The sequence below is a fragment of the Rhinolophus hipposideros genome (assembly GCF_964194185.1).
Source record: "Rhinolophus hipposideros genome assembly, chromosome: 14".
Classification (NCBI taxonomy): Eukaryota; Metazoa; Chordata; class Mammalia; order Chiroptera; family Rhinolophidae; genus Rhinolophus; species Rhinolophus hipposideros.
In genome coordinates, this window is record NC_138060.1 from 60,001,231 (window position 1) to 60,027,921 (window position 26,691).

The 26,691-nt window shown below is 46.3% G+C and overlaps 2 protein-coding genes across 16 annotated transcripts in view; one reads left to right on the plus strand and one right to left on the minus strand.

The window, feature by feature from the left end:
• KIF9 (kinesin family member 9) overlaps positions 1–23,666 on the minus strand; it is a 40,483-nt gene extending 16,817 nt beyond the window's left edge. For 2 of the 9 annotated variants that reach the window (XM_081073212.1, XM_081073216.1), the window contains exons 1-9: positions 22,120–22,270; positions 19,998–20,095; positions 18,144–18,309; positions 16,266–16,372; positions 7,572–7,655; positions 7,370–7,462; positions 6,481–6,628; positions 5,351–5,415; positions 2,900–2,977 (exon numbers count right to left, since the gene is read on the minus strand). In XM_081073212.1, the coding sequence (XP_080929338.1) occupies positions 2,900–2,977; positions 5,351–5,415; positions 6,481–6,628; positions 7,370–7,462; positions 7,572–7,655; positions 16,266–16,372; positions 18,144–18,309; positions 19,998–20,095; positions 22,120–22,153 (873 nt within the window). In that variant the 5' untranslated portion in view covers positions 22,154–22,270. Of the gene's footprint in view, positions 1–2,899; positions 2,978–5,350; positions 5,416–6,480; positions 6,629–7,369; positions 7,463–7,571; positions 7,656–14,235; positions 14,461–16,265; positions 16,373–18,143; positions 18,310–19,997; positions 20,096–22,119; positions 22,357–23,362 lie in introns of those variants that run through there. The other 7 variants (XM_081073215.1, XM_081073214.1, XM_081073211.1 and 4 more) reach the window with 7 other exon arrangements.
• KLHL18 (kelch like family member 18) overlaps positions 2,934–26,691 on the plus strand; it is a 71,764-nt gene continuing 48,006 nt past the window's right edge. For 2 of the 7 annotated variants that reach the window (XM_081073221.1, XM_081073224.1), the window contains exon 1: positions 23,820–23,964. Coding sequence is in view for 3 of the 7 variants with exons in the window: in XM_081073219.1 (XP_080929345.1) it covers positions 23,836–23,964 (129 nt within the window). In the remaining 4 variants the exon portion in view is untranslated. Of the gene's footprint in view, positions 3,033–5,722; positions 5,820–23,500; positions 23,965–26,691 lie in introns of those variants that run through there. The other 5 variants (XM_081073220.1, XM_081073219.1, XM_081073218.1 and 2 more) reach the window with 5 other exon arrangements.

Consider the following 26,691-nt stretch of genomic DNA (forward strand, 5'->3'; position numbering starts at 1 on the left):
CAATCACCCTACATAAAACTGCAAGCCCCCCACCCCCACACCATTTTTTAAAAATCTTGCTCTAATTTTTTTCATAGCACGTATCACCAACATACCCTAGAGCAGCACTGTCTAATAGAACTTTCTGTGATGATGGAAATGTTCTCTATCTGTGCCACGAGCCAAATATAGCTATTAAGCACTTGAAATGTGATGAGTATGACCAAGGAAGTGAATTTTAAATTTTATTTAACTAAGTAGCCACATGTGAGTAAGGATCAATGTATTGAACAGTGAAGCTCTAGAACTTACCTATTTTGGTTTGTTTAAATGTTATTTTTAAAGAAAAGTATGTATTTAAGGTGTACGACATGATGTTTTGATATAAGTGTACGTAGTGAAATGATTACTGCCGTCAACCTAATTAACATATATACGTCTTCTCCCTCACCTAGTTACCACTTTTGTGTGTGGTAAGAGTATCTGAGATGTGTGTTAGCGAATTTCCAGTACACAGTACAACATTATTAACTATAGTCACCATCAGTACATTAGATCCCCAGAACTTATTCATCTTATAACTGAAAATTTGTACCCTTTGACCAACATCTCCCCACTTCTTGGCCCCTGCCCACACTCCTGGTAACCACTGCCCTACTTTTTCCTCAATGAATTTGACTTTTTTAGGTTCCACATATAAGTTGGATTGTGCAGTGGTTTTCTTCTGTGTCTGGCTTATTTCACTTAGCATAATATCCTTCAGTTTCACCCATGTTGTCGCAAATGGCAGGATCTAGAATTGACCTATTTCTTTTGTTAATTATATCTATCTCTTCCACCCCCAGCGGACTGTCAGCTCTTTAGAGATTTGTGTTTCTGTTTGTACACTAACGCATTCCAAGTGCTTCAAAAAGTGCCTGGTACATAGTAAGCACTCTAAAAATTTAGGCAAATGAGTGCATAATACATTCCAGCAACAGAATTGCTAAGTCGTTTTACATGATTTGATAGATACTGTCTGAGCGCCTTTCGTGTATGAGGAACAGGGATTTTATGCTGAGAACCTTTACTGTGAACAGGACTTCCTTTAGTTGTCAAAAATGGCCACTGGAGGGAGCCCCTGACAGTTGGATCCTGGAACAGGTGACAAAACTGTGTGACCAGTCCACAGCAAGGGGTGGCTCTGTGGCAATTCAGGGCACAAAGTCTGGTACTTGACCAGGGTCCGTCCTGTCTGTCCCTCTGGGCAGCACCAAGATGGTCTCCTTCAAGTGGGCTTCCATGAGGTGAACAGGAGAGGCTCGTTGGCCAGCCCCTTCTCGTCCTCATCCTAGCCGAGGGATCTCAGCTCTAGAATATGCATCATGCCCCGGCTAGGAGAAGTCTGCCTGAGCTGTTGGGGGTCCCCAGCTGGATGACTCTGTACAATGTAGTACAGGGAGCCCGGCTTACACCTCTGGACCAGTCAGGTGATGTGGGGAAACGGGCCATCTGCTCCTACGGGTCACCAGCCTCTCTGTCACATCCTGACAGCATGGCAGCCACTTCTCCTAATGCCTGGCGGTGTAATGGCCTCAACTTGCCCTTTTCAAAACACAGGGCTGGAGCAGCAGACCCCACAGAATAGTATCTGGTAGCACCTCCTGGCTGACCAACTCCCTTCTAAAACTCAGGAGCGTTTTCTGGATGGAATGAATGCCTTGGAAATAGCACGGACTCATGTAAGTACCCTGGGGGTCAGGTGTTTTCATCATAAACATAAGGAGGATAATTCAGGGAGTTCTGATTAAGTCCCGCACAGGCTGGAGCAGCTCTCAGCCTGGGAAGTTTCCCAGTTGTGACCCCACCTCTGCCTGCAGGTGTATTTCCTCCTGGCAGAGTAGGACACCCCAAGCCTCTCTCTGCTGTCTGTTTGCGCCAGTGGCTCACCACCTTTACGCCACCAATGCAGGGGCCAGGGCTCTTAATCACAGAGCCAGTGGTTCTTAAAGGGTGGCTCCAGAGCAGCAGCAGCAGCGGGGAACAAACGAGAAAGGCGAATCCTCACACCCAGCCCAGAGTGACAGAATCGGGAACTCTGGGAACGGGTCCAGGGACCTGCGGTTTTACAAGCCCACGGAGTGACTGATGCCGGCTCAAGTCTGAGAACCACTATTCTAAACTCTGTTCCCTCCTCAACCTCCAAACCATGGTTAGTCCCACAGAGCCACAGGGACTCGTTTTTCTTCAGGATTTAGAATCTGGAAAGTTTGACTGGTTTGTCATGAGCTTAGCGCATGCACGATTCCATAAGCATCTAAAAGGAAAACCAAATGACTGGGAAACGTGTTTTCACTTTACTACATGTTGCCAAATGCTCTCCACAGTGGCTGTATCCAGGATACTCTGACCAGAGATGGAGAGGCCTTCCTGTTTGGGCACACCCTCACCATCATTGGGCATTGTCAGAAACATTCAAAGTTTTACTAGGCTGAGGGGGAACTCCCACTAAGGTTTAAATGTGCATTTCCCCAATTAACGGTGATGCAGAGCATCTCTCTGGTTGGTCAGCTCAGCTGGCTGGGAGGGATCACTCAGGCCGGGAGGAAGGTGGTTCTGTAGTGACAGACCCAGTGAGCCTGAGCGATGGCCCACGTGGTTCAACTCGGAGACAGTGCTCAGGAACACTTGCACCGAAGCCCAGGGTACTCAGTGGCCCACATGTGAACTGGGTGGGAGCCTGACCCAACCCTTTCGTCTTTGTGGCAGCCCAAGAGTGTCTCCAGGGACTCGGAAGACAGTGGCCTATCCCAGGGTGGAAAGGGACTGACCCACATGGCATGTTTGGTTGAGGCAGGAAGGGAAGCCAGGCTTGTGGGAGCCAGGCAGCAAACCCACACGTCGTCCCCAGTGAGACTCCCACCCACACAGCTCTTAGTACCTCAGCGTCATACTTTTCATTGATGGCAGGCTCAGTCGTGACCAGCTTCATCCTGCTGGCGAACCGCAGTGAAGACAGCTGAAAACACATCAGACAGACCTCTACATTGTTGGCCAGTTACTTAGGAGCAGAGGTATGTGCAAAATGGGTAAAAGGATCGCTAAATACCTGTGTGGAGGCATGCTCCTAAGTGGACTGCGGGGTCTCCTGGGCTACAGAGGGACGTTGGGGAGGGGTCCTGTGAGTCCCTCTGGAGGGGCAGCCAGCCAGGGGTAATTACGGCTGGAGGCCCATGGGGCAGCCACACAGGCAGGTGTTTGGGGAACAGCCCTGACACTGCCGCACTGACTGGTGTACACGAGGGTGGAGGCTACTCCCTGGCAGTGGGCGGAGCCAGTGGTGACACGAGGCTGGCTCTGAGAACCCAACTTCATACCACGCTGGGCTGACAGGGGCACCCAGAAACAGGGAAGCGAACTTGCAGGGGGATGGGTACCCCAGAAGTGGCCCAGAGGAAAGACAGGGCTCTTCTTTGAGCCCTGTCAACTCTGGCCACAGCCGTTTCCTACTCAAACCCTGTGACGGGCTTTGGTGGTTAAGCTGACCAACTGCAACCTCAGGTCCTGTAACGTCTCTGGGAAGTCGGCAGACGTGCCTCACAGGGTCACTGGGAGACTTAGCGACGAGGTGTGTGATGTGCTCTGCACAGAACTGGCCCAGGAAGAGCCCCCCATCATTATAGTTGGAGTTGCTTCTGTGTGGGGTGAAATTACTCCCCGCACCAAGCAGAGCAGCAGGTGTGGTCACGACTCCCACACATACACGCAGAGTCACTGCATAAAGCAACGTGATCCATGACAGGAACAATTTGAGTCTTAACACCCCCACATGCCTTTGTCCCAAGCCCCTGAGACCCTCCTGCAGGCTCTGTGGGCTCAGTCCCAGGTATGGATCCCGAGCGGTACGGGCACAAGTTTCTGGGGGCAGCAGGTGGCAGGAGGTTGTTTCCTGTGTGGTGACATCTCAGGGTGGGGATAAGGGGACAGAGGGCCCCTTGTAGAGCATCTTTCTCAACAAGGCAACCAGGAGGCCCAATTTCATAGGGCTGCTCTTGGGGTTCAGCCATGCTTTGTTGTTATACCATGAGACCAGGAGGTTCCTGAGGCCTTCCTCTGGGAATGCTGCCTGCATGTCACCTGGAGCTCCCATCCCTGGCCTCCCAAGTCCCAGGGCACAGGGTGTGTAGCAGGAGAGCTACCCCTGGGAACTGGGGTGGTCCCTAGTACATGAAGCTGGGAGGCCCTGCAAGAGCATTTTGCCCTCCAGTGTAGCTGGAAATGACCTAGTTGATTCTCCAGATGACTGATGCTTGCCCTAAACATTCACATTTGAAAAGCAAAATGTCTAAGGAGAGCTTTCCAAACCTGTCTTACTATGATGGGTGGCCCTTCAGAGGAAGGAGGAGCCCAGCTGGGTACCCAGCTGTGTGGGCTCACCTGTGTCAGTGTCTCAGCCTGTATTCTGGCCTCTGGTTCTCATAAGCTTCTTCCCTGCCCAGGTCACCTGTGTCTTGCTGCTGGGTTAATCTCCCTGAGTCACAACTCTGGCCACAGCCCTTTCCTACTCAAACCCTGTGACAGCCCCAGCCATTTGCAGGAGAACAGCCAAGGCCTCAGCCTGGCTACCAGGGCCCATCCAGCCCCTGCAGTTTCCTCTTCTTCCTCTCTTTCCTGAGCCTACCCTTGATGTGGCCAGACGTTCCTGGCATGGACCACACACCTTCAGGCCCACAGTCTCCTCTGCCAGGAACAGCTCTGCTTTCCCTGTCACCCAACCAGCTCAGTGCCCACCCTCCTCACCTCAGAATCAGGAAAAATCCCCCATCCTTTGAAGGACTCCTCCACCGGGGCCTCTCACATTACTCGAGGCCCTGGTTGGGAACTCTGAGGCCCAAGGCCATATATGACTCATGTCTACTGAGCTGCACCCACCACCACCACCTTGCATGTGGCACATGCTTAAAACCTATCACTTCACATAGCCTTAGAACCACGGCCTGGAACCCAGGGTTATTTTCAAGATTTGTTAAACGTGTGATTATGAAGAACAAGGAATCAGCTGTCCTTTTTGATTCCAATTCACAGGAGCAGCACCCCAAGGAACATACTCTTTGCCCCACTCCCCAAAGCTGGCTCTCAGCCTCCTCTCCCCGCCAGCCTGCCTCATGCCTTGCCTCTTTCTTGACACAACTTCTGCCCCTTGGTACTTGGTATTTGGATCCTGGGTGGGGCCCCTCAGCAATTTGGGCTCAGACTCATCCCCTGGATCCCTCCACTCTTGACAACGTGCATGGCTAGTGTGCCAGCTGAGCCAGCCCTGAGCCCCCTTACCCAGCCCTGCCACCCACGAGGAGGGAGTCCAAACCTGGTAAAATTGGCTGTCTTTACGTACCGTCTCTTCTAATTGGGCGGCTTCTCCATAGATGTTTGTCACGAGGACCATATTGCAATTTCCCCCTGCAGAAAGCAGGACACAGAAGGGCCATGAACCATGTGGGTTTTCTGTCAAGAGATTCCTTGGAGGCTAATGGGGGTCTGTTATGAACTGAATGTTTGTGTGTCCCTCCAAATTCATATATTGAAGTTCTAACACCCAACATGATGATATTTGGAGGTGGGGCCTTTAGAAGGTAATTAGGTTCAGAGGAGGTCACAAGGTTGGGGCCCCTATGATGGGATTAGTGCCCTTATAAGAAAAGGAAGAGAGACCAAAGCTAGCCTCTCTCTCTCTCTCTCTCTCTCTCTCTCCCTCTGCCATGTGAAGACACAGTGAAAAAGCTGCCATCTGCATGCCAGGAAGAGAGTCCTCACCAGAACCATCCCTGCCAGTCTTTGATCTGGGACTTCCATCCTCCAGAACAGTGAGAAACACATGTCTGTTGTTTAAGCCATCCAGTCTGTGGCATTCTGCTATAGCAGCCCAAGCTGATTAAGACAGGGTTAGAGAGCACACATCCAAGGGCGTGTGAGGCTGGGAGGCAAGGGGAAGAGAGGGAGCAAAGGGCAGAGGCCACCAGATGTACCTAAAAGAAGAGCGTGAGGACAGCAGAGGAGAGATGGTTTGGGGCAGGGGCAGACTTTGCTCATGGTAGCACTTGATTAATGCCAGACACTAATGACTGTGTTATCAGGCCCAACTCAAAAGCCTGGGGACACAAGGATGACAAGATACAACTCCTGCCCCTCTGTGGGGGTGGTTGTAGGTAAATGGAAGATGTCACAGGAGAGGCCCTCCATCTGGAATCTAGCCACACAAGCAGGTGTTTGGGAAGGTTCTGCCAGCTGGTTTAGGAACGAGGGGAAATGAGAAGGTATTCCCGGTAGAGGCTTCTGCAAAAGTTCCGAGGAGTGACCAGCATGGCATGTTGTGAGTGAGAGCAGAGGGCACTGGGCTCAATTCTGCCTTTTCAGGTGTGTCTGAGGTCACTGTGAAAAGGCTGCAGGTAAGTCCGTGCCACCGGTAGGAGCAATTCCATAATCACCAGCAGCAGATATGCCAAGGTGTACCAACCACACCCTCACCTAACGAGTCCTTCAGGGCGTGGGTGAGCTTGCACTGCCGGAAGGGGATGTGGTCCCTCTTCTGGTCCCCAAGGGCAATGATGGCCTGCTCCAGGAATGACAGCGACTTGTTGATGTAGGTGGCTTCCCTCAGGACTCGGCCCTCAGACTACAAACCAAAGGTCAGTTCCGCGTCAGACCCAAGTGGAGAGGCTGCCCCACTAAGAAGACTGTGGCCAGGCCACAGCCTCCTTCCCAGAACCAGGGTCTTCTCTCAATGTCAAGGGATTGTATTCCATCTTGGGCTAATACTAACACTCACAGGAACAATCGTGCAAATATTTATGTGAATATGAATATTTACATGAATATTCATACTACTACTCATGTAAGATTCCCACTAATATGAAGACACACAGGAATATTTATGCAGATACTTGAGCAAATAATCTTATGAACATTTACTGAAATACACTCCTACAGACGCACAAAGAATGCTCACCTGAATAGTCTTGCGAATACTTATGCTAATACCAACACTCGTATGAATATTTATTTGTGATGAATGCTCATGCAAATAGTCCTAAGAACCATCATGCTCATATACAGAGGAATGCCAACACTAGCATGGAGTATTTACTGAGCACTTACTGAGTGCCTGGCACCTTGCTAGGAATTTAGAAGCCATCATCTCATCGAATGTTTATAGAAGTCCTGTCAGTAGGAACTAGCTGTTCCACCTCTGCTGATTCTGCTTCTCCAGCTCCACAGGGTCAAGCTCACATGCTCCTCTGTGCCTGGACCAGGATTGCTTATGAATGCCCAATGAGGGATGGCCCACAAGCATGGCACTATGCCAGAAACAGGGCCATGGCTCGTGGAGAAGGAACCTCCTGCTCGCCCCACTTACCCCAGACTTCCCCAGCCTTTCCGAGCCTGCTAGATCCACCAAGTTAATCTTGGAAGTGATGTACTTTTCATCTGATAAGGTCCGCGAATGGGCCTATGAAACATCCAAACAGAAGTTAGAGGGTCACGGGGAGAAGCTTCCGACTGAGCAGGCCCCCTGAATCAGCTGTCCCTCCCAGGCTATTCAGAAAGCTTGCACTTACCTCCAAGTAGATGGTGAAAATGCTGTGTGACCTGGATGAGTTTTTGTTCATCGTGTGGGAGGCTATAATCCTGTTGGTTTCTCCCTGAAGAGGAGGGAAAATGTGGACAACATTTTGAAAAATTTAAGTAACAAAGCATTTGGGTCATTTCAACTCTACCGACAGCTACGCAAATGATCTCCTATCACAGCAGGCAGCTGGGTCTCCCAGGCAAATCTCATTTATAAACTAGTAGAATGGGAGACAAATTGGAGTTCAGGCCTATACTTTCACCCACTGGTAGGGATGTGTGAATTTGTATAGCTTTCTAAAAGCCAAGAGGCAAGAAGAATTAAGAGCCTTCAAAATGTTCATAAATATTGAATCATAAATCAACCTGCATATCCAACAAGTAGGGAATGACCCATCTGTACAATGGAATGCTATGCAGGCAGGAAAATGTTGGCAAATAGTTTTTAAGAACAGAGGGAGGCAGAATCCAATATCACAGCAAACTGACTTTGACAGCACATTAAAACGATCTTACACCATGACCAGTGGGATTTACCCCTGGGAGGCAAGGATGGTTCAACATAAGCACGTCAATCAAGGTGATACACTGCATTACCAGAACGAAGACAAAATCACACGATGCTACAATTAAGGAATGCAAAAGCATTCATAGAAAAAAGGATAAACAGATGCTACCACCAAGAGGGTAATAATAGTCACTTCCTGGTTGGGGTTTAGAGGTCATTTTTTTTTAAATATATACAGGTTTATGCTTCCATATTTTTTTAAAGTGAACATGTGCTACTTTAAAAAATTAGGAAAAAATCAATAACTTGTAATTTTAAAGGGACAGCAGGCCCTTGCCTCTAATTCACTTAAAAGAAGGTGTGGTGGAGATGGCTGTTCTTAAAGAAAAAGGGTCCCTGAGAAATGCTATGAATAAGCCCAAAGCAGGGATGCCATGGCCCCTGGAGAGAGTGGAGCCCCCAAAGAGGAGGGGAGGGCCTAGGCTCTGGAGCAGGCCTGGCTGCCCCCCGTGGCTGTATCTTCACAGCCCTCTCACTGTCTACCTGTCCTACAAATACAGTGACATTCACCAAGAGTATCAGGGGCCACTTCACCTTTATCCTTCAGTCCCTTCCTTCTGAAGTGCCCTCTGACCTTGTTTTTCTGGCTTCTGTTACACAACCTCTGGAGGCCAGAGAAGTGCCTTTTCCTCCATGAAGAGTCCCCCACCCCGGTCCACATCCCTCCCGGCACCTGTCTCTCCTGGGGCACAGCTCTCACTGTATAGTCACAGGTTTATCCCTCTCCCGACCCGTCTCCCCACCCCCCACACTCAGTGAGCTTCTTTAGGGCTCAAATTTGTCCTTCTAACATCAGAGCTCTGGCCCTGGAAGGCATCAAGGTTTGAGGAATTATTACTGCTAACAAAATGCCTGGTACAATTCTAAATATGACCACTTGAGAAATACTAAAAATCGTGCTTCTGAACAGCACCCACTGAGCACTTCCTGCACGCGAGGCCCTGTGGTGGGTGCTCAAAATGCCTGACCTCACTTGGTGCAGCCGCCGTGGAAAACAATCTGGAAGTTCCTTACAAAATCAAAACTAGACCTACCCTATGACCCAGCAATACCACCTCTGGGTAGTTATAAAGTAAGTTATAGGTAAGTCATGGCATGTAAGGTACAGCATGGTGACTGTAGTTAATAACACTATATTGTATATTTGAAAGTTGCTAAGAGAGTAGATCTTAAAAGTCTTCATCACAAGACAACTGTGTGGTGGCAGATGTTAACTAGACTTATTTTGGTGGTCATTTTGCAACATATACAAATATCGAATTACTATGTTGTACACCTAAAACTAATATAATGTTACGTGTTAATTATACCTGTTTTGAAAAAGTAAAGAAACAAATGCCTGATCCCATCTGATTCTCATAACAACCTTTTGGGATAAGGTACTATTAGTATTTACTTTACCGATGAGCAAATTAGGGCTTGAAGAAATTAATGACTTGCTCAAGGCTAAGGCTTCATAGCTTGAAAGAAACCTGGGTTTGGGCCCAGGTCCTGCAGTTCCAAGTCCTATCCCTTTTACACTGTATCTCAGCCCAAAACATGAAGAGGGCTTCCAGCAATACAACGGGCTAAGTATTCACAAACCCTCCTACTGCAAAATTCCTAAAGATGATAGAATATTTGAAACTTCCTTTTGAATTCATGGGTGAGACTGCAAAATAGTAAGGACAGTCAGACACAAAGCTGGAGCAGAAGCAGGAATCCAGGAACTATAAGCAGGAACCGATGCTCTTACCGCCCTGAGGGCTCCTGCAGACCAGGTGCTAAAGGTAGTCATTCCTGGGTTTCTTGGTGTTTCTCTGAGCAATGAAATCGACAGTCATACAGATAGAGAATATCTCCCTCCCCCCCCCCCCGCCCAGAGCCATTTGCTCTTCACATTCTAAGGGTGGTAGACCTAGAACCACTTGTGTCCTCACCTGACTCCCTCCACTTCCCTTCCCCTCACCTGAGCCATCTGTTCCCATTCAAAGGGTGATAAAACCTTTCTTTCTCCACCAGAGCCAAAAGCTTAAATTCCAGCTAGAGACCTTGCCCTCCTTTCCCAAGAGAGGATTTGCTTACATTTCAAAAGAAAAACATGCTGTCTCTCATTCTCCCTTTCTGTCCCTACCTGCCCCTTCAGGGGTAGAGGAACAAATGTACCAGCTCCTATATAAGCTCTGAGATTCATAACTTTGGAATTCCTCTCCAGTAGTACAGACACCCCTCTCCTCTGTGACCCCATGTGACATCTGCCCTGTGTTGCTCTATGGGAGATTGGGATGTAGGAAACTATGCTAAGCAATAATATAGTCACTGTTACCACTGTGACGCTGAGTAATACAGATCTGATTTCTAATTCAGAGGCCTGGAATTTCTATGCGTGTGTATACTTGTGGGAGGGTCCCTTCACAGTTCTGAACTAAACACTTTGTAATCCAGCCATGCAGGTAAAGTCAGAAAAAGCTTTGGGTCTACCCAAGGGAGGTGTCTGATTACCCATGTCCCTGAAGTCTATGCCCTCCGGCAAAAGAGAAATAGAGGAAAATCTGCTGCAGAAAGTGGAGAGCAAGAAAACATTTCAGCAATGGATGTATCACTGGATAGAAGGGGTAAAATAATGTCTCCAAGGATTCATAATCGTAACCTCAAACAAACATGAGATTGGGATACATCCAAAATTAATATAAATTAATATACTAAGTGTCAAATAAGTAAAGTGTAAAAAATTTTTTTAAAAAATGGGATTGGGGCATAAACATATACAACTTATAAGTTTTGACAACCTTAAAATAAACATTTGATTTCAAGAGGCCCTGGATTTGTATGGTAATGTCCCCTACGCTCCTGAAAGAAGAATAAAATTTTCTCTAAAGTAATATATTGCCAACTCAAGCCTCAAAGAAGACCCAGCCCACTGATAAAGCACCAAGGAAGTAGTTTATAATCAAATCACAAAATAGAAACAAGGCACTGTAAGCAAGAGTCAGTAGAAAGAATACGTGCAGAACTGACACTCAAGGAGATAAAATAGTGGAATTAAAGAATACAAAATAAGCATGTTTAATGTGTTTAAAGAAGTAAAAGGGAATAAAAACATGAGAAATGAATAAAATGCTATAAAAATAACTAGTAAGGTTAAAAGATAACAAAATAGAACTTTTGGAAATAAAAAATATAATACTCAAAATTAAAGAGAAAATTAGATATAATCTGCAGAAGAGAGAATTAGGAAACTAGAAAATAAATCTGAAGATATTACTGTTCCGGTTTCTGGTTCTGCATGGAAGAAACTTGGAAGTTACCACTTCATCTTGACAAGTAAAAAGCTGAGCACACTGAAAAAATCAACAACCCTTCTTAAATCTGTAAGTGAAATCACAAGGCGAATCACTGCCCCCCAAACCAGAGAGACAGTCAGACAGATACAGAGAATTACAATGTATTGGAGCGGAAACATCCGTGGGAACCAGTGGTGGACACTTCCATTTACCCAGTATTTTATGTCCAGATATCAAGAAAAAATTACAAGGGCCGGCCGGGTGGCTCAGGCTGTTGGAGCTCCATGCTTCTAACTCCGAAGGCTGCCGGTTCGATTCCCACAGGGGCTAGTGGGCTCTCAACCACAAGGTTGCCAGTTCAATTCCTGGGCTGCGCCCCCTGCAACTAGCAATGGCAACTGGACCTGGAGCTGAGCTGCGCCCTCCACAACTAAGACTGAAAGGACAACAACTTGAAGCTGAAAGGCACCCTCCACAACTAAGATTGAAAGGACAACAACTTGACTTGGAAAAAAAAAAAAGATTGAAGAGTAAAACAAAGACATTTCAAAAACCAAAAGAAACTTTATCACCAGCATGCTCACTCTAACAGATGTACATCAGAAAGGAGAACAATCTCAGAAAGGAAACAAAAGAAAGGAAAAAGCAATAAAGTGATAAATATGAGGGTAAATGTAAATTGACTATAAAACATTAGTGAAACATTAATGAAATGCCCTGTGGGGTTTTTGTTTCAAAAAACAAAAATGCAAAAGACAAGGCAACATTCTTAAGGTTCTTGTAGAATCCAGGAGGAAGGAAAAGGTTTTTATTAATTTTAGATTTTTAAAAATTTTTATTTTTAAACATTTTATTTTGAAATAATTATAATTATGTTATAATAAAATAATTGTAATGTTATGCTAAAATAATAGTTGATTCATAGGAAGTCTCAAAGAAATGGCAGCAAGGACCTCTATCCCGTTTCACTCAGCCTCTCTATGATAACATCTTGCAAAACTATAGAACAATATTAAAACCAAGAAATTGACATTGGTATAATCCACTGTTTATTAAGATTTCACCAGTTACACATACTTCTTTTTTTATGTATGTGTATATATGAACAAAATATGCAAATTGTTATTTCTAGGATAAACTGAGAGACAGAGACACACACAGAGACAGAGACTGAAAGAGAGAGAGTATAAATATGAATAAATATGTAACTTCCAAACCAGTAAAGGGGGAAACAAGTATAATAAAAAATATCTAACTAAAAAGAGGGCAAAACAGGTAAGAGAAAGAAATATAGAACAAGAAGAGAATAAATGAAAACAAAAATAAAACAACAAAACAAAAATAAAACAACAAAAATAAATATAGAATAAATGGGACAAAGAAAGCACACAAAAATATGACAGATTTAAACCCAAGTATATTAATAATTTACATTAATTGCAAATGGAATGAAATGCTTCAGTTAAAAGATAGGGACTGTCAGACTACCAAGACAGAATCATGGTAAAATAGAACATCTGAACAGGACAATTACTAGTAAGGAGAGTGAATTAGTAATCAGAAACCTCCCTACAAACAAAAGTCCAGGACCAGATGGCTTCACTGGTGAATTCTACCAGTGGATTTTTTAAAAAAAATTCTTATATGTTCTTTACACAAAAAGCCAAAATAAAAAATTTATACACATTCAACTAATCTAAAATTAAGAATTTTTGTTCATCATATAACACATAGAGACAGAAAAAGCAAGCCACGTTAAGAGGAGATAGTTGCAACACACCTAAAACAGAAATACTTGAAAAAGAACTAGTTTTCAGAATATATAAAGAATTTATACACATAACTAAGAAAAAAAAGGACACCTGTAAAGGAAATAAATGACAGGAACAGGGAAACCTAAATGGGTAATAAACACATGAAAAGTTCCTAATTTCATTTATAATCCTGGAAATGCCAACCAAGACCACAGTGGGAAACACACACCGGCCAGATAGATCTGAATTTTAAAGCTATAATAATGAGAATTCTGATAATCTGCTGTGAGAGTGTACCATGATGGAAAATAGTTGGCAGCATCTAAGAAAGCTTAAGACACATACATTCTATGACCCAGCAATGGCAGTCCTTGGCTTTACCTAGAGAAATTCAGGCTTAGCAGCATCAGATAAAGATGCAAATCTTTGGCTATTATGAATATTGCTGCTATGAATATTTGTGTACAAGTTTTTGTGTATACATATGCTTTCATTTGTTTTGGGTACATTCCTAGGAGTATAGTTGCTAGGTCCTAGGGATAAAATTAATTTTAACTTTTTAGGAAACTGCTAAAATGGCTGCACTATTTTACATTTCACCAGCAATGTATAAGAGTTCCATCTAATAAGACTTTCAAAAGAATAACATACACTGGGGGATTTTTAAATTGATTTGTAAGAGCTTTTATATACCAAGGCTATATATCCTTATTTTTTTCTATACCACAAATGCTCATGATTTAATGTTAACTGGGGCAGGGAAGGACAATTTCAACTATATAAAGAAAAACTGCACAAGAAAAAAGACTGGAAGGAAATAAGCCAAATACACATCATTGTTGCCATATGTAGAAAACAAATGAGTGAATTCTTTTTTCAGTCCTGTATTTTTTTCAGTATTAGCTAAAATTGCTAAATGAGTATATATTAATTTTCATTCTGATTATCAAAGTAAAAAACTAAGAAGAAGGGAGTGAGGAAAATACGAGGAAAATGCAAGGAAAGAAGGGAGGGAGGGAAGGAATAAGGAAAGGTGGAAGGAAGGAAACCTTAGACTTGATCATCTCACCTCAAAAAGGAGGCTGAATGCATCCTCCTCCTGACTTGTGAGATGGACTGACAAGCCCTTAATAAAGACTCCTTGAGGGTTTTCCACGATGGTCATTGGTGTGACTGAGGGTCCAACATAGGGCAGAGTGGACAGGAGATCAAATAGGCTCTCATTATAGATTTCTAGGTAGGAAACACGCACAGTGACGGCATGTGTGGGGCGTTCCTCAATCATCCTAAAAACCTAGGATGGGAAATTGGACAGCAGTTACCAAGAGCAGAATTCCAATGACCAGCTAGTGTTAGGAGAGTTCTTACCTCACGAGAGAACATCAAAAGCACAATAAGAAAATCCTTGTCCTAAAAGAATTTACAGTCTAGGTGGTGTGACAGTTATCAACAACAATAATTATAATTCTTAGTCCATCGGGTGATATGTATCATCTTGTTTTTTGAGGCCTGACTTACAGATTGGCTAATAGTTGTGTAGTTCCAAGATGTTGAGGCATGACGGATAGCAAGGACTCTGGAGTGAAGATCTCTCGTTTTATGGGGCCTCACCACACAAAAGCCTCTTTCACAGCCATTATTTAATTCCATCCTCAGAACTCTCTGTGACTGAAGCAGGGCAGGGCAATACCCATTTATGGAAAGCTCCATGCAATAAAATGGTTTGTCTATGGTCCCTCAGCTAGTAAAGGAAGAAGTGAAGCCAGAACTCAGCCTTCTCAGCTCCTCATACCCTCTCCAGTACTTATCAGCAGCTGACTTTGGACTGATCTTTTCCCCTCTCTGGATCTTAATTTTCTTATCTGTCAAATGAGGAGTTGGCTGGATGATCCCTGAGGTTCCCATCTTACTCTGACAGTCTAGCTCTGTGCTGTCCAATATGGCAGATACTAGGCTGTGGAGCACTTGAAATGTCACTAGTGCAAATGAGGAACTAAATTTAAATTTTTATTTAATTTCAATGAACTGAAATTGAAATTGAAAGACTGATACTAAATTCAGTTACTGGTAAACTTTTAAGTATGTTTGGAAGAAGTGGGGTTCTAAATCTACTTTTTCAATTGTAAATTTTATGAAATCTAAATACAGATCAAGGATTTCTGATTAATATTTAATGTCTAAATTGAAATGCTGTAAGTATAAAATATACCCTGGATTTCGAAGACTTAGTATGAGAAAAAGAATGTAAAATATTACAATAACTTTCATACTGATTACATGTAGAAATGGTATTTTGGGTATGTTGCGTTAAACAAAATATATTATTAAAATTAATTTCACCTGGTTTACTTTTTAAAATGTGGCTACTGGAAAATTCAAAATTGCATACGTGACTTACATTATATTTCTATTGGGCAGCACTTGGCTACACTACTGGAGCTTTGACAGTGGGATATTAAGGATATTAACGCATGGATAGTTTCTTACAGGACGGGCTATAAAAGCTCAAGATGCTTTTGGGGAAAAGCCCTTTGCCTCCTACTTCCAAACAGAGGGTCCTCACAGAACCCAGGCTAGCAGACCCCAAAGGAAGGCCCTTCTGTCTTGTCTTCATTCTCACTTCCGAGATTCCCAGGACGAACTCAGTCCTGAGAGTTGATATGGTGCCCCTGCCCCCACTTCTTCCCAAGGCTCTTTCTGGGGTTATGGTGGTGGAAGAAGCCAGAGCTGGCCAGTAAGGAAGCTCTGCGGGGTCCATATCCCCTCATTAAAACCAGGAAGGAACATGATTCAGACCTCCAAATCCTCAGTTACAGGATCACAGGCCACCTGAGCGGCAAAAAGCCAGTTAGCATGTCCCACTCCCTGTCACAAATGGGTAAACAGGCTCAGCACTGGCTTGGGTCAGAGTCTGAAACCTGAACTCCCGGTTTCCTGAGGCCTCTGACACACTGACACACACACGCACAAAACCATGTGCATCCTGTTTCCCCTAAAGCCTGAGACTCTTTGAGGCCTGCACCCTTGTTTCCAGTGGCCGGCCAGCATCTCTGGTAGAGAGGGGACCTGTGTGGCACCCCACCGGCAGGCCCCTTCTACCTGCTGGAGGGCGCGAGGAAGGATCCCCCGGTGCTTGTAATTCTCAGTTGCCCCCGTCATGGTGTATGTCTTGCCAGCTCCCGTCTGCCCATAGCACATGATGGTGCCTGCAAATATTTCAAAACATGATTTGGTGACACATCCAGGAAAACGACTCTAAAGATAGCTCTCCCATCCCCCAGCATGCCTGGTGCCAGCCAGGACTCTGGTGTGAAGGTAGCCACCAGGAGCAGCCAGGGCTATCCGGAATTCCTGCCACAGAGGGCAGGCCGGCAGGGAAGCAGGGACACAAATGATCAAAACACAGACAGCTGCTCTCACACTGTGGTCCAGAGCGTTCTATTGTTCCCTCTACCATGAGAAGATCTGACCCGACAACTTCTGAGGAGAGCAGGGAATCCCAGGGAACAGAGGAACTAGGTATTTTCCTAGAAAGATGAGGAAAGAGATGAGTATTGAACTCCAGGCCTTCTTTAGCAAGGTCGTGAACTGCCAGGGTCTCAGGGCTAGGTCTCCCTCTGCTGCTGGCCAGGCAGGAGGCAAGGCGAGCTTTCAGAATCCCCAGGAAGAGATGGGAGTGGAAAGGGCATTTCCTGTTAATGGTGAGAATTCTTTGTAGACTGAAAGTTCCCACAGGACCAAACAGGGCTGCTAGTTGATTCCATGCCACTTCTGGAAACAGACCACCATGACCAGTTCTTGAGGTGGTGCCACTGCCCTCTCTGGGAAGACTTTCACTTGCCCCTCTTACATCCTTTAGGTACCATCACCATCAAGCTCCAGGACACAAACCATGCAGTCACCCTGGGCTCCCGTTCCCATCTGCTCCTCCTCCCAGTTTGGGCAGGATGAGCCAGACCCCACCCTAAAGGCTGCCTCTGGGTGTTTACACAGCAGACCTGCCCGGGCAATGCTGTGCCATGGAAATCAGTGTTCGCCTTTGCCAAATGGATGCTCTAGTTCCTGGGATTGGTAGGTCTTACCAATTACCAGAGGCCTCAATTCAGGATCTGAGCTGGAAGTCAGAAGGAGTGTGTATTACCCAACACAAATGTGCAGGAAGGAGTCCCTTCAGCTGGGACTCAGAGCCCATTTGTGGTTTCACAGCACCCAGGGCCCAAGACTCTAAACCTTCCTAGTTGCTCTGTCTCTATCTCCTCAGGCCACATCTCCTCAGGGTCAATGAGGACCACAGCTATGTCATCACAAGCAGTGATTACAATGTTTGAGGATCTACACTCAACACTTTTCAACAGACCTAAAACTTGCAAACAGGGAACCTTCTAGTCAGCAGCCACCCTATGGACAAAGTCTACAGATTATGATACATTTTAAGGATTTTAAAATCTTTCTGCGATTTTAAAACAATCTTACATTGAGCAAGTTGGTAAAAATTTCCTAATAAAGTCGCTCTCGATTTGTTAGGAAAATTCAACCCTCCTCAAGTTTCTAAATAACTAAATAATCTCATACTAGAATATGAACAGATTGTGCTGGTAGAATGAATGGAAATGGCTCCTAGCAGGTGGCCAAGAGAAAAATGTTTGGATGCAATCAAATTAATCATAACGGCATTATCTTCAAAACTAATATTTGAGAGATCTGAAACAGGATAATAGTTGAATCCCTGTAACCTAGAGAGAGCCAGCGTCATTCCTGTGAAAGTAGGGTCCCAGGACATTGGATCAAGTCACGCCTATAATGTCACCAAGCAAATAAGTTTCCCGCCATAAAAACATGGAGACAGACAAATAAGTGACCAAAAGTTAGTAAAGGAGGTTATATTTTATTTTATTCACCAAAAACCATGTGCACTACTTCCTCCGCGAGGGGTTCTGCAGGTTCTCACGTAAAACGACAGCTAATGAACTAAATTACCATTATAGCCAGTGAGAGCCTGAGAGACCACATCCTTCGCGACTGTCTCATAAACCAAGTCTTGAGAGGCGTCATGGAGAACTCCATCCAGCTTGAATGACCAGTCTGTCTGCTGGTTATTGACAACTCCTCTCCGAGTATCTTTTTTTAAGTGAATATTAATGGTCTAGGAGAAGAGAGAAAGGGAGGGAGGGAGGAAGTTATGTGTTAGGAAACCGGTGTAAAAATATCATTGCCCTGGAGGAAACAGAAGTGAAGTAGGAAGAACAGGGACTCCCCAGTGTGGGCTGCTAGTCCAGATGATGTCTTTGGGATAGGAGGACGCGCCTGTAGGGAGACCGCACGCGCCTTGGTAGATGGATCCAGGGACTGGCGCCCTTGCTGGTTTCGGTCCATCTCTCCCTAGTTTGCAGGGTGCTGTCTTGGTTCCTCCATCTATGACATGAGGTCAAGCACTTTTATCATGTTCCTATTAAACCAGCTGCAGATACATTCAGCAAGCACAGGGAGGCCTTGGATTAGGCCAGAGAAACAGTGGGCTTGGTCACAGTGGCTGGGTGACCTCTTTCTCTGGTCGCCCCACCTCTATCTCTGGTCGCCCCACCTCTATCTCTGGTCGCCCCACCTCTATCTCTGGTCGTCCCACCTCTATCTCTGGTCACCCCATTTCTCTCTCCAGTCGCCCCACCTCTCTCTCTGGTCGCCCCATTTCTCTCTCTGGTCGCCCCATTTCTCTCTCTGGTCGCCCCATTTCTCTCTCTGGTCGCCCCATTTCTCTCTCTGGTTGCTGGCGGTGAAGTCTCCCTCAGCACAGTGTACACAGCTATCCTCTCACACGCGATGGCCATTGTGAGTTGTGATGAAATAAGAGCTTCAGGAAAGGCTCTGGCCTGGTCACACAGTTACTCACTGGTATTAAGAGCAAAGCAAGGGTGCCTACCTACTTGTAATCAGCAGATGTTTAGATGCAAAGATGCCTAAAACAATTTTTAGATTTTTAGATCCCTCCATAGCAAGGTACTGTGGCAGCTGCTCGTTTAGGAACTTACTGGGTTAGGTCAATAGTAGATTCCATTCTTCGCAATGGGGACTTCCGATGTAAACAGACTCTCGTTGGAATTGTAGACTGGCTGCCCCAATGCAGGAGCCAAGACACAGCCACACAGAGAAAACCAAGATCGAAAGAGAGGCTTGGTCCATTCACACATTAACTGTTCTATGCTTCTGTGTCCACTGAAACCATGTCCAACAGGGGTACACTTCACAGGGCTGCATGTGAACTTTTTCCTGACTGCTAGAATGTTTGAAGCTTGAGCGATTTGCCTCTTGAATTCCTCCCTTAAAGAATGTCTCAATGCTGCCCATAGTAGAGCCACAAATGTTCGCTGAATAAAAGCATCTAACACTCTCAAGCTACCCTAAGCCCATCACGGGCTTCAGAAAGGTTCTCAGGACAGCAGTGAGGACATGGGGATGGATAAATCTTTCCAGTTCTCTCGACAAAGAGTTCCCCCCACTGCTTTGGTACATTTAACAGTAATCCACTTGAGACATACCCACTGTACCCTCCGGGAGATTATGTAACAGCAGATCTGATCACCGTTAAGTTTTATGAGTATGGACAAATGTCAGTTTTTTCTGTGTCACATACAAGGATAAAGGTAAACTTACTAACCAAAAAAACAATTAAAAATAGGAGTTTTTTCATCAGTGGCATTGTGAGGGTATGGCTTGGTCTTTATGGACTGCAGAGTCCATCTAAACTTTTACCAATTCTGTCTTGGTCCTTTGAGGTTGTTTGGAGGTGGGACAGAGAGAGACCCAGGCAGGTGAAGGCAAACACATGGCACTTACTTTGTTGTCATCTCCATATCTGATCATTTCATGAGCAAAGTCATCGGTGGGTCTGACACGGACAAACGCATGAACTTTTTTCCTAGTACCCATTCTAGCTAAAAAGAAGAAAATAGCGAAATTTTCAGTAGTCATTATCATCAAATGACAATAGAGGGGATGCGTCATTCATTAAGAAGATCGGAAAAGAGTGATGTGCAGTCCAAAGCTTCCTATCCCACTGGATGCCGGTCTTCCTTTTTACCCCTTAGCGTTTCAGTGCTCTACCCATGGGACACTGCCCAATAAGTACGTGTACTTCCTACTTTACAGGTTGCCTTGCCATTGTCCACCAATGACCCCCTACAGGACCAAAATACAAAGCAAAGAACGCTCCCTGTAGTGGCCTAATCTTAGATGTAGTTTCTAGACAGGTCCTGTATCCGAGTCCACTAATGCTTTGCCTCATTCATTAGATTTTCCTTGCAAATACTTACTATGGAAGACCTTAAAGCTAATTCTTTTCTTCATTAGCATACCTTACTTCAAGTGCAGCACCTCCATCGATAACTTAGATCAGAAAAAAGATTCGCTGGATATATATTTAATCTAGCCCATAATCAAATATTCTTTCTTCTCTGGCACTCCATTGAGAGCAAAATCACCGGTCATCCCCTACTTCCTCTTCCTCTCCTAAAGCCTAACTATATTCTTTTCATTTTCTTTCGGTATATTTGTATTTCTTCATTTATGTGCAGGAGAGAGAAGTAGAGACTAAACAAAACTGCATACTTTTGAAAAAGACAACCAACAAAGGAATTTACTGAATTTATGAAGAGTTAGGGAAACATGAGGCATAGGGAGGGAGCTGGCTCCATTTCATCTTCAAATTAGAAAAAGCAGTATCAACACAGTTATTAAGGATAAAGAGCTTGCCTGGGCAATTGCAAAGCACTCTAACAAACAGATATGATGTTTAATGTTGTTAAAAAGCTAATTTTCAAGACCTTTACTGTAAAGAAAAGTCAGGCATAGCAGGGATTTCTTCTTTTTAATGAAGTTAATTTTTGCACTTTTTAAAAAAGTACATAAATAAAGAACGTTGACATTTTACATGTATTATCTAAGAGAGGTTCAATGAATATTACCTGATAAAAATGATTACATGCTTTTAAAATATTAATGTTCCTCCACGTTTCTAGACACTTGATTTCCTCTTACAATTGTATTAACTATCATCAAGTGGCACTGAGTATCTCTATAGAGGCAAGATAAACAGTGACAGGGCCTGCCCTTTCCATTTAGTTTCAATGTGGACACTGAACTCTAACCCCAGTTACAAGCCCTTCATATGTCAAATCAAATAAGCAAACATGTTACTTTCATATTTGCCTATTGCAGCGTGTGTGTCCACTTCCTACATTCCTCAAGTCATGATTTCATGGAAGTCTTTTCCACTGTGGGATCATTCAGACCTCCTAATTTTTAGAAAATGAATCTGAAGGGTACTCAGGTGAGCAAGGATAATGGCTTGTCCAATTGCAGTCTTGAAATTTTTGTCGGAAAAATTGAGCTCCAAAACCAAAAAGCTACAAATAACTCTACTATGAATCCTAAATTGAGGAAACTGAAAAGAAAATCTCATGTAAAGTTCACTTTGGTCTAGACTACTGAGAAGTTGAGAGTGGAGGGAAGTGTGTTCTAACTCAAGGAAACACCCTCATTTTCTAAAGCTCTGGAACCATTCCCCACACACGTCCAAGGGCACGTCCTCCTGCCCAGGATGCCCTCTGAAGGGTACCATGAAGAAATAGAGCAGCTCTGGGGGCAGGTGCTCTCCCAGCAGCCCCCACCCACTGATAGCACAAGGGCAGCGCAGGCCAGCTCCAAGCATCATCCTCCCCTCTGAGACTCCCTCTTCTCTACCCTACAATTTGCCAACATGGACTTGCATACAGTCACCCTATCTGTGATTCCCAAGCCCTCCCCATGCACGCACCCATGGCACCAGGCATGCCAGAAGCCATACCCAACCGAGGCAAACCTTCTCTACTAACTACACACCCCCCTCCCCCGTGAATCTGCTACTCAGCAGCCCCTCAGCACCCAGACATTTGGGGACCCCATGCCATCTTGCACTTACTGAAATGCTTGTTACTATTCTTATGTCGCATCATTTGAGTGGGTTTCAGCTCCCAAATTAAATTACAAGCTGCTTGGGAGATAGGGCTGTGCCTTTTATCCCTTTTGAATCCCCACTCAATGTCCAGAACAGTGCCCAGCACAGAGCAGGTGCTCAAGAAATGGTGGTGGTGGTGATGGTCATGGTTGGAAGGCAGAGGGTGGCTGAATCTCCATGTTGCTCCATCTTCGGTCACTACTGAGAAAGTCCCAAGGGGCATATAATGTCACTCCCCTCCCACACCACCTCCAATACCTGAGTCCACAGCCCTTCTAGAAGGACACTTGGTTTCCAGGCACCACTTGCAAAAAACCATATTCAGTCTCTCACCACGCCCTCCCTTTTAGTAGGGTCCTTCTCCCTTAGGACCTTGTGGGGAATGAATGCCCCTCTCTTCCTGGCACTATCCTTCCATATTTCTGGTGTAAATAAATAAACCTCTGAGTGGTCACCAAGAAACATCCCTGCTGAGAGGATCGCGGTTTGCTCATTTGTTTTGGAAGTGAGAATGAACAGAATTGCCACCAAGAGTCTGAAGGCTTGATAAAAGGAGAGGGAGCATCTCCTGGGTCGGTAGGCACCAGGAGGGTCCCTATCTTCCAGCGCTTCTGCCCAGATGAGGGGCTCTCATGGGAAACCCTCATAGACATCAGAGCGGCAGAAGCATCTGAATCAAAATGAAACAAACAAAAGAACAGGGCCCAAACGCACCCATTCTTGGGCTAAACAAAAGACTCGGATCCAGGCAGAGCTAACTGGCCCGTCTCCGTTTTCTCACCAACATGCCGGACCCCGAGGTGGAATCTGGGAGGCAGTGGGCCTTGAGACCATTCCTATCCCTCTCTGGAGCGGTTTGCTAACCTGTAACTCGAACGACTCAGATTGGCGTTCCGGAAGCCCCTCCAGTTCGCAAACCTACACGTGCAGAAGAGCCCGGGAGACCTCTGGCCCCCGCCTCGCGCCCTCTGAACTATGTGGGACCCTTGTGGGGCCAGAGAACGTTAGATCTGAAGAATCTAAGCCTCAGCCAAGCTGCAACGGACCCCGCGACGCCGCGTCCTCATCCGCCCAGGTTTCACTGATCAGCGAGCCAACCCAGTGAACTCCGCGTGGAGTGCTCCGATCCCAGCCGCTGCCCGCCGCCGTGGCATACACCCTGTCTCCAATCGCCCTTCTCCCCACCCGGCGCATGTCCCCTGCTCACCTCTTAAGAGGCAGCAGCCCTTTCGCAGCGCGACCGCTGCAACTGCCGCGACCGAAAACCGGTACGCTCGGCTGTGGGGCTGTATACACAGCCGCCATGGCAACGGGTTGCTTCCGGAGGTTCCGGAAGTATCGGGGTGGTGGCGGAAATGAAGTCTGACGTCCTCTGTTGAGCTACGAGTAAGGCCAGGGCAGAATCGGTAAGACGGGAGATGGGGCCGATGATTTTAGGAAGACTGCGGCAGCTGCAAACACGAGACCAGGATCGGGATGGCGAAGGAACGAAGGCTGCACGTGAACCAGGAAGCGGGGCAGCAGCACTTCCGGCGCAGAGCTGTCTTTGACTACGGCGGCCGCGCAGGCCCCGCTGATCCCAGCCCGGCGCCCGAGCTGCCGTCGGCGTGCTCCCGCGCCCCGCCCTGTTGAGTTTGGAGCCGGCCGGCCAGGCCTGCGCAGTCGAGGCGGCGGGGGAAGATGGTGGAGGACGGCGCCGAGGAGCTGGAAGACCTGGTGCACTTCTCCGTGTCCGAGTTGCCTAGTCGCGGCTACGGCGTCATGGAGGAGATCCGGCGGCAGGGCAAGCTGTGCGACGTGACGCTCAAGGTACCGAGGGCTGGGCGGCGCGGGGCGGAGGGGAAAGGAACCGGGAGCGGGGGAAAGAGGGGCGGGGCCGACAGGGGAAGCGAGGTCTAGCGGGCTGAGGGCTGGGGACCGCAGGCTGGAGGAGACCGAGTCGGGAGAGAGGGCGGCGTGGGACGCGGACAGGCACAGCCTCTCAGCCCTTACAAGGAGAGGCTGAGCGGGGCGCCGCCGAGGCCCTCGGACTGGGAGACGCGGGAGTCCCCGCCTCCCCTTTCTGTCACACCGACCAGAGAAAAGGCACTTGCAGCCCCTCCACCGAGGACGGGGCGGTGGCCGTCTCCACGTTCTGAGGGGCACTGAAGCACCTTCTCTTGTCACCATAGACACGACTTTGTGCCCCTCGAAGTTAGCTGTGTCGTAGAGGCGCCGGCTTCTCCCTAGGAGTCACCGCTTGCTCTTGATTATTAGATTACTACCCGGTCTCGTAAGCGCTTTCAGAATCGGATCTGGAAATCCTTTGAAGTGGGCGCTCGACCCCACACTGGGAGGCTCAGCACGGCCACCAGCACAGAGGTCAGGGCAGACGGACTGCTGGCTGCGCGGGGAGCGGGGTCTCCGAACCACCTGTCCCCTGCTGGCATTCTGGGCGCAGGAGCCGTCCATCCTTCCGCCTGTATTGCATCCATCTGCTGGAGCGCATGCTGGGCTGCTCCCGGCCCCGCTGCTGAGCCATGTGGAGCCCTGCAGGCGGGAGATGCTGCCGCTGCCAGCCCAGCTCCCGGGTGTGCTTTGGCTGGAAGGCGGTCAGCATCTGTGGAGGACCTCGTTTCAAACCCAAACAATTCTACGACAGAGCTCTTTTTGCTCTTATTTTCTGCAGGGTTAAGGAAGCTCTTTTTCTTCCACATATTTGAGTCAGACCTCTGGAGGCCGGAGAATAGAATGACGAAGGGTGTGGCTTTAGAGATGGAAGGGTTTGGATTAAAATTGGGCAGGTCACTTAATTGCTTTCTCTAAGCCTCAGTTTTCCAAATGTGAAAATAGGGATTCTCGGTATTAGTGTCAGGATGAAACGAGAACATTTGGGGTATTCTGTGCATAATGCCTGGCATAAGTTTTCATCACTCTAAACCCCTCCTGAAGTTTTCCAGGAGAGGAGTGGAGTGGCCTGAGAGGTGGGAAGGATCTTTAGCAGAGAACCAAGGGATTTGAGAAAATGAGCTGGACTAAAGGAGGCAGAGGAACTAGATATAAATGAGAGATTTTTGTCCACCGTGATTGCGTGGTACAAGATGTAGAGGCCAGTAGAGATTTGTAAGCAGAAGAATGATCACTGGCGTGAGTAGAGACTGGTGAAAAACAGTAACAGGGGAGAATTTTTGGATTAAGATTTAGCCTGTACTAACCATTGTCACCTCAATAAATTTAATAATAATGAAAAAAAGGATTTAGCCTGAAAGGGTGAGCCAGCGAAACCTTGTAAGATACAGAGAAGCAAAGAAAGGCATGATAGAGGGGGATGGCCACAGATACTTCTACATAAATTAAAGCAATGAATTTTGCCTCTGCATTTAATGCAAATACAGAATATAGCCAACCTTTAGAATAAAAATGCTTGTATGATTTTTCCATTGAAATGCTTTTTGTTCATACAAAGGGACAAGTAAATTATTCGATGTAGTTCCAACCGACTATCATTCTAAGTTGCTGTAATAGTCTCAAGGATCTGGGACATAAAGACCAGTATAAAGGCACAGGCTAGCTGGACAGGACCATAGAGAGTATCTGCTTCATTGGTTCTCTAGCTATTATGTAGCACCTGAGACTGAGCTCAGTGGCATGGTGGGGGCCAGGGAAAGACCAAGCAAACCAGGCCCTGCCACATTTCCCTCCCGTTCACTAGTGCTGCTCTGTGAAATCTGTTTTGGTCTCTCTTTCAGGATAGCGTCTTTGCTGAAACTTCTGGTGATTCCAGACTGTCTTCCAAATAAAGAGGCATTGAAAAGTCGGAAGCTTTTTGGAGTGGGATGGGTTTATTGACTAGTAGGCCTCCCTGTAGGCCAATGGATCTCAAACTTCAGTGGGCATTAGAATCACCTGGCAGCCTTGTTCACCGGTTATTGGGCCTCACCCCAGAATTTGTTATTCAGGAGATCTGGCATGGGCTTGAGAATTTGTGTTTCCAAGTTCTTTGGTGACGTTACTCCTGGTCTGCGTAGATGGAATAAGCCTTGCTGTTTATTCTAGGAGCCTTCTGGTGGGAGGAGACCTGGGGCTCTTGCTTCTGTGTGCAAACATTCACTTAAGCCTCCTGAATGGGGCCGCTCCCTGCCTTCAGTGGTGCCCTGGTTACCCAAGTGTGGAGTCTCTAGTTTATCCTGTCCAGAGAATAAACCTCCGGTCCTCTGCAGTTGCTTGGCTGGTGAGGGGACTCCTCCCGCCTGTTTTCAGCCTTTCTTTTGCTCACACCATAAGAGGAAACGTGTGTGTCTCCAACAGTTGAATTTTGGAGGGGATTCTGCAGCAGCTTGCCATCTGCAGCAGTCAGTGTTCTCCACCTAAGTCAGTGACTACACATTTGTCTGCTTTTCAAAATCTGGTAACATTCCTAATCTCTTTCAGCTTCTTTTTCCTTGGGAGCTTTGCTATTTCTTGATTGTCAGTATGAGAGGTAATATGCATAAAACAGACTCGAGCCTGAGTGCCTGGGTTTGAATCCTGGCTCTGCCACTTATTAGCTGTGAAAAC